At 41.0% G+C, this 15,112-nt stretch overlaps 1 protein-coding gene across 2 annotated transcripts in view; it reads left to right on the top strand.

The window, feature by feature from the left end:
- The window catches only part of AOAH (acyloxyacyl hydrolase), a 173,168-nt gene that overhangs the window by 93,034 nt on the left and 65,022 nt on the right, over window positions 1–15,112 (top strand). For both annotated transcript variants that reach the window (XM_060156020.1, XM_060156023.1), the window contains one exon: window positions 7,972–8,069. In XM_060156020.1, the coding sequence (XP_060012003.1) occupies window positions 7,972–8,069 (98 nt within the window). The remainder of the gene's footprint in view (window positions 1–7,971; window positions 8,070–15,112) is intronic.

The raw sequence follows: 15,112 nt of genomic DNA on the forward strand, positions 1-15,112 counted from the left end.
CCTGGATTTTAGCTCTCAAAGGAAAACTACCCCCGCTTCAGACAAATAGCAGCCTACTGCTTCAGGAATGACTAAACCTTAGCAAAATCCGATGATGGTATCTTGAGTAGACTTTTATGATAAGCACCCTTTGTTGCTGTTTCTGGCCCTTAGAGGAGTTATTTTTTCTGTTTGTGAAAGAATTTTTTCATTGACCCCATGAAAGACTGATTTGTGAACATGACATTTTTTTAAAATATTGACTGATTGATTGATTGATTTGGTTGTACCGGGTCTTAGTTGCGGCAGGCGGGCTCACATTTTAAACTCTTGTTTTCTCACTTTTATGAATTTGGATACGGTTCTCCAAATCCCTCTGGAAATGATGATGGAAGGAATTGAATTTGTAGAAAAAGTCCAACTACACGATGCATTTTCACTGGATATGGGGCAGTTAGATAAAAGCATCCCTCCACTCATTCATTGAATAAATAAATCATGGGGTTAGAAGTTAAATAGTAAATAATAGAAAAAGGAAAAGACTAAGAGGAGCTGACAAGGTAAAAATAAAAAAAATAAAAAGACCTATTTTCAGGCAAAATGATGAAAGATTGTTGCCTGCCATTCTGTCCTCTTTATATTTACTGGTCATATTTGCTAGAATTCTTTATTTGACATTATCTTCACTGCTCCATAAGTTTTTGGACTGGCATAGGGTCAAAGATGAAATGCTATACCTTTTCCCTGAAAATCACTTCTTTAGCTCAAGTCGAAGTTTCAATGTGCATTGAATAGACCTCATCCCTGGGGCTGAGCAGTTACTGTTACTGATCTGCTTATATGTAGTATGTTGTAGGCTGCTGAATTCAGAGGTAATTTGTTACATAGCAATAGATAACTGGCCAGTTTTGTGTTTGGGGTTGGTCGGAGTGGGGGAGTTTGTCGGTCTTCCTTGTATATAATATGATGGATTTAGCCTTGTGGTTTCACCTATGGCATAGCCAATGCTTAAACTCTGTTTCCCTACCCCTCTTCTGCTGGGTCCCTCTAACTAACCTTACAGGACTTACACTGGATAACATTTCTTTCAAGATTCCTTCCCCAAATCTCCACATGTGGAATAGGGATCTTTTCTATTACCCTGGACTTCTTATGAATACCACTAATAGCTAACTTTTATTGAGCACTTACAATTCTAAACTTTAAGCACAGATTAGCTTTTCTAATCCTCTCAACCACCCAATGATATAGGTGCTGTTATTTGTCCATTCTATAGATAAGAAACTGAGTGAGACACAGAGGAGTTAAAGAAAGTCTTCCAGGTTACTCAGTGGGGAAGTGTTTATTTCCTGTGCCCCTCTAGACTGTGAGCTCCACGAATAAGGCACAGTGGCCAACAGAATGCCGGTCTGACACTTGCTGTGTTTCTTAATCTCCTTCTCTCTCTCTCTCTCTCTGAATGTAATGAATCATAGGGCCACAGGGACCTCAACAGCAGACTCGTCTCGCTGCACATGAGTTGCTAAAGTTTACAAATCTAACTCAGAGTTACATTATGTTCTTAAAGTTGTCTATATCAAAGCATTAGCTGAGTGAACAGTGCTGCCTGCTCTAGTTAAGCCTGAGATTACAGAGGCAGAAACCCAATGATTTGTTCTCTCCTTGTTCTCCCAGAACTTCATCTGCCAGGCCCCGCTGGAAGCTAAACCTCCAGAGCAGCAGAGTGCACTGTTCTCTGTGGCTGCCTTTCCCCAGCATGTGTCAGGCCAGAACAGGCCCTGGGAACGTGAGTGGGGTGTGTGAGTAGGTGTCTGTGTAGGGTCCACGTATCATTTCAGTACTTATCCCCAGAACACTCATTCTGCATTCTTTATAAATTATGCATGGCTTCCATAAAAGAGAAACACAGAGGAGGAAAAGTTGGAGACAACTCTAGAAATATCTATAGGCTTCTGAACTTCTTACCCGAAGCAGTGTCTGAGAGACCGTCCCCTCAGCAGGCAATCAGGAAGCCTCATTTTCAAAAACTAGCAAACCCAGCTTAGCCAATGTTGTGGTTCCAGGAGATCTGGCAGCTTAAGGGAAAAGCAAGGACCAGGTACAACAGGGCTATCAAAAGCTGAGCTTATGAGGACCCCTGCCTGTTCCAAGCCTCTCCTTTCTTAGTTCCACCAGAACCTGGGTTCAAATCCCAGCACCACTGTTTACCAGCTCTGTGACTTTGGCAAGTTATCCAAATTCCCTCTAAGTTCCCTTCTCAGTAGTTTTTCTGGGCCCTGCTGGCCAATGTAAGGGATTCTTCCACCAACAGAAAATACAGAAATCCTCCGTGGACCAGAATGAGTGATGGGAGGCGCCGTCTTAAAAGGGCCTTTTTCAGTATCTCAGTTGGGTTGAGGCAGGGTCATTTAATTTACTGCTGTTTGTATGAGACCTGGGTACTTGTTCTTTTTTTTTTAATTTATTTTAATTCATTTATTTTTGGCTGCGTTCGGTCTTCGTTGCTACACACAGGCTTTCTCTAGTTGCGGCAAGTGGGGTCTACTCTTCGTTGCAGTGCACGGCCTTCTCATTGTGGTGGTTTCTCGTGTTGTGGAGCACTGGCTCTAGATGCACGGGCTCAGTAGTTGTGGCACGTGGGCTCAGTAGTTGTGGCTCGTGGGCTCTAGAGCACAGGCTCAATAGTTGCTGCACACGGGCTTAGTTGCTCTGTGGCATGTGGGATCTTCCCAGACCAGGGCTCGAACCCGTGTCCCCTGCATGGACAGGCAGATTCTTAACCACTGTGCCACCAGGGAAGCTGTAGACCTGTGTACTTGTTCTTTATTAAGAGGTAATATCCAGCTTCTGATACACAGTGGTTGCTCAAAAAGTGATTACACAAAAAATGGTATACACTTGCCAATTATGACATAAAACATTTTTATGTCATTGATAAAATCAGAAGAAAACTTGAAGCAATGCAGTAGTTGATTTAATACTCATTGAGTTTCTGATGCTCTTCACAAGTCTGGAAAATTTTTCTTGTTAAATATAAAGTCTTTCCACATATGCACATTTAAGGTACATTTAAGATGAGTTTCCTGAGAACATAAATGCTTAAGAGGCATAAGCAGGAGTTCATGAGGGAGATCTTAATTTGCATATTCCCTGCCTTAAATGCCTGAAGTATCTTGAGTATAATGTTGCTTAAATAAGGCTTTTAGTGTTTAATGTGCTAGGACTTAAACATTCTCTTTTTGCTAAGGTCTATAAAACCTTTGGCTGTTACCTCTCGTTTTTAGCTACCAAATTTCCTAAGGAAGAACAAATAGGTTGAGGTTTCCATTTGTCTGCTCAAATCTTTTCTATTATCTGGCAATAAACTTTATTCTTCTTAAAACCTGGGACGATCCACTTGGAAAGGGAGAGACTAGGTGGTCCATCCTAAACATGATGCTTTACATAGTGTAGGCCTTCTGCTTGTCAACCTGCTTCTCTCACTGTCTTTTGATCCTCCCAAAAGAAGTGGATAGGATATAATGAGAGACGTCAGAGCTGGAACGCTGGTAAAGCTACATTTTCCTTGATTTTGCACAGTTAGTAGTAGTAAAACCTTGCCGTAACACCATAAGTGAAGTCGAAAATATTTAACCAGGAAAACACAAATCTGCGTTATTTCAAGGTTAATCAAATAACCAGGATACACCTATGCAGTTTACCTTCCTGGGCCTCCTAGGGTCAAACTATGGAATGCAAACCCACCCTGATCCCAGCCATAATTCAGCACCTGGTCGGGATGATTCCACAGATGGTGGGGGCTTCTTGAAGAGCAAAGGGTCCAGGATTCTCCCAGGTAGTTGAGACCATTTCTTCAGGTTGATCCAGAAAGATTGAGCTGGGAGAATGCTGGGGACATGGAGACCCCACTTCTCAAGACAGGGTGGCTGGCCATTTCCTCACTGGTCCTACCCCTTTCTCAACATCTTTTCATCCCCCACCAGGGAGATAAAATTTGTTTACCCGCCCCTGATTGAGAATGGGGGCTGTGTGAAGTATGGAACCTGTTTCCAGAGTGTCGTATCCAAACCATGAAGTTTTGCTGTATTTGTAGAGCCAGACATAGAAGTCAGATCTCCTAATTCCTAGAGCAGAGCCCTTTCCCCACTTTGCTGACACACTTCAGAACTACCATCCCCGCCATTATTATTCCAGGCTGCACACCTCTCTACGTGAGCAGAGTTCTTGCCTAACAACTTCTTCTGAAAGAGAGAGCAGACCCACCCAGAATCAGAAGCCCAGTTCCAAACCCAGTTTCCCAAATCTGGGCTTGTCATTGTGCGGATGACTGAGAAAAATGTGAGAGGGTGGTGTGGGGGAGTGTTGTATCGTTCTTTTAAGTTTTAACATGTTTTTACAGGTTGCTAACTTACTTAACACAGCGCATAAATTCTGCCTGCATCTCACAAACCACTTGCCTGCTCACTATCTCGACTTACCACAGCTTATGATTTTCATCTATTCTATGTGTTTTTCTTGTCTTCTCTAGCAGAATTGAATATATAAGCACACATTATAAGCAGAAAGGCCTACGGAAAAAAATAAGATAAACAGAGAAAACATTTGAGTTACAGTGCCAGGAGGAACAAAAACTAAAAGAGAGTTCCTGCTCAAAACTCCACCACGGTGGGCTTCCCTGGTGGCGCAGTGGTTGGGAGTCCGCCTGCCGATGCAGGGGACACGGGTTTGTGCCCCGGTCTGGGAGGATCCCACATGCCGCGGAGCGGCTGGGCCCATGAGCCATGGCCGCTGGGCCTGCGCTTCCGGAGCCTGTGCTCCGCAGTGGGAGAGGCCACAACAGTGAGGGGCCTGCGTGCCGCAAAAAAAAAAAAACAAAAAAAACAAAAAAAACTCCACCACGGTAATGTGGTGGGTGCTTCTTGCTAAGGGGGAACAAAGTGTCAGTCACTGGAATTGCACGGTGCTCCGAGACTTATTGGGAGCCACCTTTCCATGAGTTTGTTTCTGCTCCTTTGACGGGGATAAATCATAACGAATACGGATGTATCCCAAGAAGCCCGTCCTTCCCAACCACCTCCCATCCACTTCCAGCCCCTACTGTGCTGGAAATCACACTTGGGATAAGAATAAGGCTGGGGACCTTGGGATTGACATGTGCAAGGGGGAGGTGATTGAGGAAAGGGGAGTGAAGGAAGCTCACAGAGCCATGGAAAAGAGTGCAAGGCACCATGGGATAACCAGTGCATGTGGAATGTATTTATTATATGACTTACTTTGAGAAGTCAGCATAATAGAAGGGTTTATATCTTGGACCCCTGAATCATAAGAACTATAAGCAAATTGTCCAATTCAGGCCATGTCCTCATTTTCTAGGGCTACCACAGCAAAGTACCACAAACTGGGTGACTTAAAACCAAGGAAATTTACTCTCATAGTTTTGGAAGTTGGAAGTTGGAGATCAAGATGTCAGCAGGATGGTTCCTCCTGAGGGATCTGAGAGAGAATCTGTTCCATGCCTCTTTCCTAGCTTCTCTTCTTCCTCTTCTTATAAGAACCCCTAATCATATTGGACTAGGAACCCTTCCTACTCCAACCTCATCTTCACTTAACTAATTACATCTGCAATGACCCAATTACAAATAAAGTCACATTCTGAGACGTTGATGGTTAGGCCTTTAACCCAACTTTTGTGGGAACACGTCCAACTAGTAGCAGTCCAAAACTGAGAAATACAAATTTTATTTTATTTCTTTTGAGTACTCATCCTCTATATGATAGTAGGAACTATCACACACTCTGAAGTAGGAAGAATGAGTAGATTCCATTATATATTATATACATATAAATAATACAAAGTGTTAACAGTGGTTATCTCATAATAGTTATCTCTTAAGGAGAGGTGATGGGGGACTTTCATTTCCACATTGTATATTACTATGATGTTTGAATTTTTATAAGAAGCATGTACTACTTTGCAATCAGAAAAAACAATAAAGATACATTTTTGAATGGTTAAGGAGAGAGAAATGTGGCTTTTCCTTCCCTCACAGCCTCCATATTCAGAGTCTCTCTAGGAGACAAGGTAAGGATGATCATGGGTGAGAAAGTGAGCAGGGGGCAGGACCATAGGCCATTTGAAAAGTCCTATTCAGTGCTACAATTGCTTTGATGTGATTTGTCTTAGGCATTATCTGTCATTTCTTTTTCATTTTAAAATAAGATTGAAGGTGGACTCAAGGCTTTCATGTTCATCCAAAGAGGGCATGTGTTTTCAAGGTTGGGAAACACAGAGAACATGGAGGAGATGACATAATTTCCTGAAATAAACTGCTTCCTGCAACCAGGCACTGAGTTTTCCTGTCAGCCAAGGCAAAAAGGGACCATTGGCTTTCCGAGATTTTATCCAAACTGGGATTCCCAGGTAAAATTCAGGACACCCACTTAAATTTGAATTTAGATACACAACAAATAATTTTTTGAGTATAAGTATGTTCCAAATATTGCCCAGGACATACTAATACTAAAAATTATCCCCTGTTTAATTTCAATTCAACTTTTTGCATATTCCTTTTTTAAAATTGTGGTAAAATACACATAACATGAAATTTGCCATCTTACCTTTTTTTTTTTGCGGTACGCAGGCCTCTCACTGTTGTGGCCTCTCCCGTTGCGGAGCACAGGCTCCGGACACGCAGGCTCAGCGGCCATGGCTCACGGGCCCAGCCGCTCCGCGGCATGTGGGATCTTCCCAGACCGGGGCACAAACTCGTGTCCCCTACATCCGCAGGTGGACTGTCAACCACTGCGCCACCAGGGAAGCCCCATCTTACCATTTTTAAACGTACTGTTCAGTAGTGTTAAGTATATTCATACTGTTATACAACCAACATCCAGAACTTTTCATCTTGCAAATCTGAAACTCTATACCCATTAAATAGCAACTCCCCGTTTCGTCTCCCCCCAGTCCCCGTCAACTACCATTCTACTTAATGTCTCTGTGAATTTGACTACTCTTGATAGCTCATACAAATAGAATCATGCAGTATTTGTCTTTTTGTGACTGGCTTCTTTCACTTAGCATAATTTCCTCAAGGTTCATCCATGTTGTAGCATGTGTCAGAATTTCCATCTTTTTTAAGACTGAGTAGTATTCTGCTGAAAGTATGTACCACATCTTGTTCATAGGAACTCAAATTTAACTGAGCATCTGTATTTTTACTTGCTAAATCTGGCAACCCTATTCTGAACACATTAATCTAGATAAGCCTTTTCTAGGAATTAGACCAGAGGGGAGGAGGAACAATCAGGAGACACAGCTGGCAACATTTTTCTTCTGTGATTTTGCACAAGTCATAGAATGTGGTTCAAAGGAATTCTAATTTTGTCAACACTCTATGTCAGGAGTTCTTGAACAGGAGTCTATGCAAGAGTTGCAGGAGTTCTGTGAACCCCTTGAAGTCATAGGCCATGTTGAGTATATGTGCATCTTCATGAAGAAAGGAACCATAATTAGATTTTTCAAAGGTGTCTGAGGACCCTCCACCCACCCAAGGAGGTCAGGAGGCACCATCCTAATGACTGAAGGCATAGCTTTGAACTCAAGGAAGGCATATTTGCTGGAGGCTTGGGTATTATTACTTTCCAGACAGTCAATTTTCTGATTATCTAGCCTTAGAAATGGAGAAAATCTCAGAAATTAAAGAGTTTATCTGTCTCTCAGAAGAGGGATGAATAAGAGCTGCCATGCGTTCTACATTTTTCCCAGGAGCTGAATGGAAGCAAGTTCATGAATAATGCTGATCCTTGTGAATTTTCTGATGATGGTTAACCTTAAGAGGTATAAGCTTTAAATGCAAAGGCCCTTAAAGAAAGAGATTAAGAAAGAGAGTGAGAGAGAGGCAGACAGACCACAATGCCTGAGCAATAGATAATCTTACTCCTTATAGAAAACAAGTGATCATTTTGATAATTTCTACTTTATTTTTCCTTTAGAAATCCTTCTTCAATTTACCAACAGCTCTTACCAATGAGCTCGACTGGCCCCAACTCTCTGGCACTACTGGATTTCTGGACTCCACTAGCGGGTATGTGTGTTTGCACACCTTCAAACATTTCAGTATGTCTATGTAAGGAAACAACAGGAGATGAGATTTGTCCCCAAGATGTTGAAATGAGAATTATTAGAAATTGCTTCTGGAACATGAGTGACAAACAACAAACCCACCACTGACATAGAGTCTACCGTGTGGTGGGGCTTATGCAAATTAGACTTTACCCCTGCTGGCAAGGAGGGGGTATTCCTGCTCAGGGGCTCTAGAGTTGACCTCCGATGAAAAATTCTCAAGCACAACACTGAATTTTTCTGCCTCAAGAGACAAAGAAGTTTACTTGCTTATTTACTCTCATATATTAACATTTTAAAAGGCAGCAGGCAGTTCTATTTTTAGTTTTTTAAGGAACCTCCATACTGTTCTCCACAGTGGCTGTATCAATTTACATTCCCACCAACAGTGCATGAGGGTTCCCTTTTCTCCACACCCTCTCCATTTATTGTTTGTAGATTTTTTGATGATGGCCATTCTGGTGTGAGATGATATCGCATTGTAGTGTTGATTTGCATTTCTCTAATGATTAATGATGTTGAGCATTCTTTCATGTGTTTGTTGGCAATCTTCTTTGGAGAAATGTCTATTTAGGTCTTCTGCCCATTTTTGGATTGGGTTGTTTGTTTTTTTGATATTGAGCTGCATGAGCTGTTTAAAAAAAAAAGGCAACAGGCAAGTCTCAATGGCTTAGAATCATCCTGGTTTTAATGCTCTGGAGTTGAAAGTAGAGAAGATGCATGGCGAGTCTGAGTGAACACAAACCCAGCGTGCTGTGTGGGATTGGGTGTTTTCTTGGGGCCTGGGGACAGCCATTTAGAGTTTGAGCACCCCATTTTTTAATTTAAGAGACGACCTCGCATATCCTGAATAACTTATTCTTATCTTTACTCACTCATTTTAAAAATACTTATTAAATACTTACTACCTAATAAGGCACAGATGCCGTAGCTATTTCAAAGATAAATAAGGCTCATCCTGCCTCTGCAGTCAACTGTAATCAAGGAGGGCAGATGAGAGAAATGTGCAAACATTGTTAATATGGGTTAAATGTACCAGAAGACAACTGTCAACACAGAGCTACAGGGGTCAATAAGGAAAGAAGAATTCATGGAAATGGTCAACAGCCACCTCCTTTTGGGGTGTTTGGCAAGGGGCTCAAACCTGAAAGGATTTAGGAGATGGGGACAATGAAAAAGGTAGAGAAAAGCTAGAAAAGATAACCAAACTTCAGGAAATGGCACTCATATTTATATAGAAATCATAATTTCCCTTATATTCGTGAGTATAAGGGAAAGTAAAAGAAATGTGTCTTCAAGTTTAGGTGTAGATTTTCACATTTAATCATGTAAAGAAAATTAGGTCAGTCCTTGCCATTCAGTGTAACAATACTTACAGTATGATTAATAGAGATAATAGGAAGTAACCTTCATAGGCATTCCCTACATACCAAGCACTGTACTGAGTGTTATTTAGAGGTTTTCTCATTTCATCTCTTTGTGAGGTGGGTGGTATTATTTTCTGCATTTCAGAGTTGAGGAATCTAAGGGCTAAGTTGATAGGCTAAGAAACTTGACCAAGGCCACAGGTGAATAAGAAGTGGTAGGATCCGCGGTCATGGAACCTTGTGAATAATGGAACCAGAGAATAATTTGGTGAACCAAGGCACTCCTAGCTCACAACTTCCAACTTTTATGTGCTGTTTTTATTCTACCTGTGGGAACGCGACCCCCTTTAGCCATTGTCCCTGTGTTTGAGAGTGTAGCTCTAGGATGAGGAAATGACCAAGAACCAAAGATGCCCTCGCCACGTGAAGAGGTGGCATGCATTGTTTCAGACGTTGATCATGTGCCCATTGTCCCTTCCTAGGGCCCTCATACTCCCAGTGGTCTGAGGCCCCGACAAAGACCAAAGGTGGTCTTTGTCACCTGGAACACGTCCAGAGATAGCCTGCCTAAAGCAGCATTGAGGACAGCAGTCTTGTTTATCTCCCCACTGTCAACATCAAAATTGAGAAAATATTATTTAAGTACCCTCCACGCAATCCAGCTATCTATGTATAAAAGTACTTGGAAATTTCTCTAAATCCAGGCCTTTATGACAAACAAAAAGAATTAGTTATGACTGAGAAATGGACACAGTTTACCATACTTTTAATGGAAGCTTAAATTTACATATGAACCCCACCTTTTGATCTAAAGCCTCATGAAGTTGCCATTGAAGAAATACTAGTCTGATGTTTAAAATTAATTGTTAAATAGTTTAAACCTTCACTGGAGACACTCAAAGAATGAAAGGGGAATCCATTCCCGTGTGCAGCTAAAATGATGAAAACTTGTTTCCTCATCTTTTTCCACTTACAGCTCATACCCACCAATAGTTGCCCCACATGTCCTAAATGTAATTTTCCTAAAACCTCTACCCAAACTTAGCGCCTGCTCCCAAGCAGACTCTGTTCAGTTGTTTTCAGTTTTTGTTGGGCGGTGGGAGCGGGAGCCAGTGTCCCTCTTTCTTTTCTGCCTCTATTCTGTCCTCAGACCAGGGGGTTCCTCCGTTATCAATGTGAAATCCTGCTAGCTCGCCAATCCTATCGCAGTTGCCAGCCATCATCCTATGAGAGCCCAGCAGGCAGATAGATCTTCCTTAGGAGAGAGGCAGCGGGGGAAAAGGGAGAGGAAAAGTTGTAAGTCATCAGACACAAATGGTTTATAATTCTTATGAAGGCTATGCAGAGGAAAAGTTGTAAGTCATCAGACACAAATGATTTATAATTCTTATGAGGGCTATGCAGAGGAAAAGTTGTAAGTCATCAGACACAAATGGTTTATAATTCTTATGAGGGCTATGCAGAGAGATTCTGACCACATGGCACGAAGGAGGGAACCGTCTAGGTGCAGCTTATGTGAAAATCGTCTCTATCGTGAGCTAGTCTGTGCTGACATAACACCTTCTTGTATTAGGCTCTGTACTGCTATTTGCAAAACAGTCTGCTCATGCAACTTGCTCAGTGTTGACTCTAAGCATTATCCTTACCAGCTGTATTTCTAAGGAGATGCGCCCCTCAGCTGCTTGGCCACCCGCCCTGCAGGGGTTTTTTCTCTATGCTTTTGTGGCCCAAGTTTTCTAGTTATCTCTCTCTTAGTGCTCTTTGGCCACCTGTTTCTGTGTACTGTGCCTGTGTTCTCTGCCGTTTAGCTGGAATGGAGAAGAATATATTTAACTCCCTTTGATAAAAAAGGAAATTATCTGTCTGGAATCAGAGTTGCAATGGATCCCCCATTAAGCAAAAACACAGCAGCAAGACAGTCCCTGTGTGTCACCATCCGGTATGTCCCTTGTAGCAGTAGCTCCTATTAAACTCTCATATACTCTCATGTAAATTATACCTGCAGGTAACCTGTGCTAGTCCAGTCTTCTGAAAAGAACGAAGAGTTATCAAGTGTGTAACAATTACTAAAGAGAGATCGGCATAGGATGGGGGTCCTCTTCTGGTGGAGTCAGGAGAATAAATAGAACACTGATCTAGAGGCAGTGTTTGTGAGAGACGTGGCAGCTGCCATAGGCATCTTGAGCAAATGTCCTTTTAAGTCCAAATGCTTATCAACATGGGGTAGAATTTATGGATTTCTCTATTCAACTGGATCTCTAGAAAGTGCCTCCTATTATCTGTGATCAGCCTCATGCTTTGTGTATTAACAATGTTCTTTGGAAATGTACCTTTGAAAGCAAAAGTTTGGAAGAGAAGATGGTTGCTTTCCTTTCTTCTTCCATTATGCCCTCCACCCCCTCAAAATTTAGTATCTCCTGTATGAGATGAATATAACTCTAATTGAAATTACATGCATGTATTAAAAGACAAACATAACCGCTTAGTTTTACAAATCTTTACATCCTTCAGTTGAGTCAACATTAATGAAATCTGTTCTCTTGACTCTCAGGCTTCAGAAAATTCAAAAAGTTATATCCCTTAAAACCATGTGTTTTCTGAAAGAAATTGAGTAGTTCAAAGGCGAAAGCAAAAAGCCCTCTGTGAGGTTGGCAGCTTGGGGGCTGGGACCCTGACAATAGGGAGAACTCTAACAGTAAGTGAGAAGAAAAAAGTATTTTTTAAAGATTAAAAATAGTTATTTGTGTTCAGATCACTTTCAAAAGCAATTAATGTAACAGGAAAATCCTATTTAGGTTAAAGAAGCCAAGGCCCAGTAACCCATGTAGAAGGATAAAAAACAATACCAAAATTTCAGGAAGGAAGAACTTCTTGCTTAAAAGCAATACATAAATAGATAAGGGAGATTAAGAGGTACAGACTTCCAGCTGCAAAATAAATGAGTCTCAGTGTGGGAAATATAGTCAATAACTATGTAATAACAATAACTATGTAATATCTTTGTATGGCGATAGATGGTAACTAGACTTATCATGGTGATCATTTTGAAATGCATAAAAATATCGAATCACTATGTTGTGTATCAGGAACCAACAGAGTGTTATAGGTCAATTATACTTCAAAAACAAACAAACAAACTCATAGAAAAAGATCAGATTTGTGGTTACCAGAGGGGAGGGGGAGGGGGAATTGGATGAAGACAATCAAAAGGTACAAAGGTACAAACTTACAGTTATAAGAGAAATGAGTACTAGGGATGTAATGTACGAAATGATAAAATAATTAACACTACTACACATTATATATGACAATTGTTAAGAGAATAAACCCTAAGAATTCTCATCACAAGGAAAATAACTTTTTATGCTGTATCTATAAGAGATGATGGCTGTTCATTGAACTTATTATGATAATCATTTCATGATGGATCTAAGTCAAATCAATATGCAGTACACCTTACACTTATATGGTGATGTGTGTCAGCTATATCTCAATGAAACTGGAAGAACAAAATGCAACATCTAAAATTCCAGAGCACTGTGAGTCCGTGTGGTAGAGTAGGAAGAAGTCTGTGTCTACAGGTGAAAGGGTTCTGGTTCTGTGTGGCTGTTAGGTGGAACATTTAGCATCCCTGGACTTCATTTATATGATGAGGTGGAGTTGCACCTGCCGATCTCTGACGTTCTCTCTGACATTCAGGTTTGGTTGTTGTAGGGCAACATGATGTTCAGGTCCACATCCTACTTTATGCTGCTGCTTGATTTGGAAGCATTAGGGAAAACTGCTGGAGAGAGATGCTCCTGCTTCTCTCCACCAAATATGCTTTCTCCGACCCTTAACTAGCCGTGCCTTGAGAAAAGATATGACTAAGTTTATGGGTCAGAGCCTGAAATGTTCTAGGAACCATGTTTCTCTAGGGCCAGGGATACTGTGCAATAGAAGTCAAGTTCATACATAGTAAGCCCTGCATTAGGTGTTTGACCAGCTTATTAGTTAAAGCGGTTCTCCATTATAATCCTTTATGCATACTATTTCTTCCAAGCGACCCCCAGAGAGGGAAACAGGTGACTCCAAATCCTTAACAGAAATAACCACCTGAACCCAACGCCTCTAACCTGAGAATTTATGATTATCCAAATCCCCTTCTGAAAGTGAGGCCAGGAGTCGGTCCAGACAGTGGAGTTCTGCCTGCCGGGGCTAAATGATAGAGAAGTTCTTCAAAGCTGGGAGTAAGAGCAGGGCAACAGACACAACTTAAAAAAAATAAAGTAAGCCTGCAGTTAGCCTTAAAAAGTCACAAAAGCCAAAAGAACCAAAAACTATGACCAAAGTTACCATATCAAGCTAGAGAGTTAAGAGTGAGACCAGTGGGTCAACATAAGTGGGTGCAAACTAGATGGAATTTTCTAGGGTAACTTGCTCCCTCTGCTTCTGACTTAAATTTGCTATTTGGGGCCAGAAACAGAGCAAATGCTTAGAAAGAAATAGACAAAGCCATTGTTATAAGTGGCACAGTAATGCTATTCAAGGACATTTAAACACACATCTTTGATGAGAGGTGTCCTAGAATCTGAGTGTTAAAGGTTATCTATTCTCTCCAACCCAATAGACATTATATGAGAGAACAGTTTTGAAAAGCAGTGTATAACTCCAAACCAAGTCACTTGGGGCATTAAAAACATAAAATTGGAGAGAAGGGATTTGCAGCTAACATTTGCCAACCTAATTTCCTGTTTAAAAAAAAAAAAAGACATGTAAGTACGAAGCACTGATAGGCTTAATAACCTTATTAAAACCATTATTCAAAATTTACATGCGATATAATTGCAAGTGATTAGCCATCTTATAATTATACTTTGCAAAACAAATAATTAGCCAAAGAGTTGGTCACTTTGAGGTTGGGTGAGGCTGATTGGAGTGAGAGATAGTCTACATCAGTGATTCTCCAAATGTGGTCCATGGACCCCTGGGGTGGGTCTCTAAGACGTTTTCAGGGGGTCCACAGGATAAATCTATTTCACAACAATGCTAAAACAGTAGTTGCCTTTTGCACTGTGTAGCCCTTTGAACTGATGGTGAAAAAGCAATGGTGTGTAAAAAACTGCTGACATCTGAGCATGAATCAAAGCAGTGGCACCAAACTATATTAGTGGAGTCACTGTGGTCTTCACCTCCACACCTCCTGGATTAAAGAATAGGGGGGATCTTCCCTTGAAAATGTCACCTATAAGGTAAGAAAAAAATTATTAATTTTATTAAAGTAAGTACATGATTTTTAATGATTTCATCTGATGAAACGGGAAGTATGCATAGGGCACTTCTGCTGCATAACAAAATATGATGGTTATTCTAAGGAAAAGCACTTGTGTGAGAGAGTTGAGAACTGAATTAGTCAGTTTTTCATGGAACACCTTTCTTACTGAAAAAGACTGGAAAACAAGTTATAGTTATTTAGACTTGGATATATGGCAGGTATTGTATCTAAAATGAATGCAATGAGCTTGTCACTTCAGGGAAAACAACTGACAGTATTGATTACCAATCATAAAATTTGAGCTTTCAGAGAAAATTTAGAATTTTTGAAAAGTTGTGTCTTCTACTATAAACTTGACAGCCTAATACTCCAAGTCCTTTCTAATGAGAT

The sequence above is a fragment of the Lagenorhynchus albirostris genome, chromosome 8, assembly GCF_949774975.1.
Source record: "Lagenorhynchus albirostris chromosome 8, mLagAlb1.1, whole genome shotgun sequence".
In the NCBI taxonomy this organism is placed as follows: Eukaryota; Metazoa; Chordata; class Mammalia; order Artiodactyla; family Delphinidae; genus Lagenorhynchus; species Lagenorhynchus albirostris.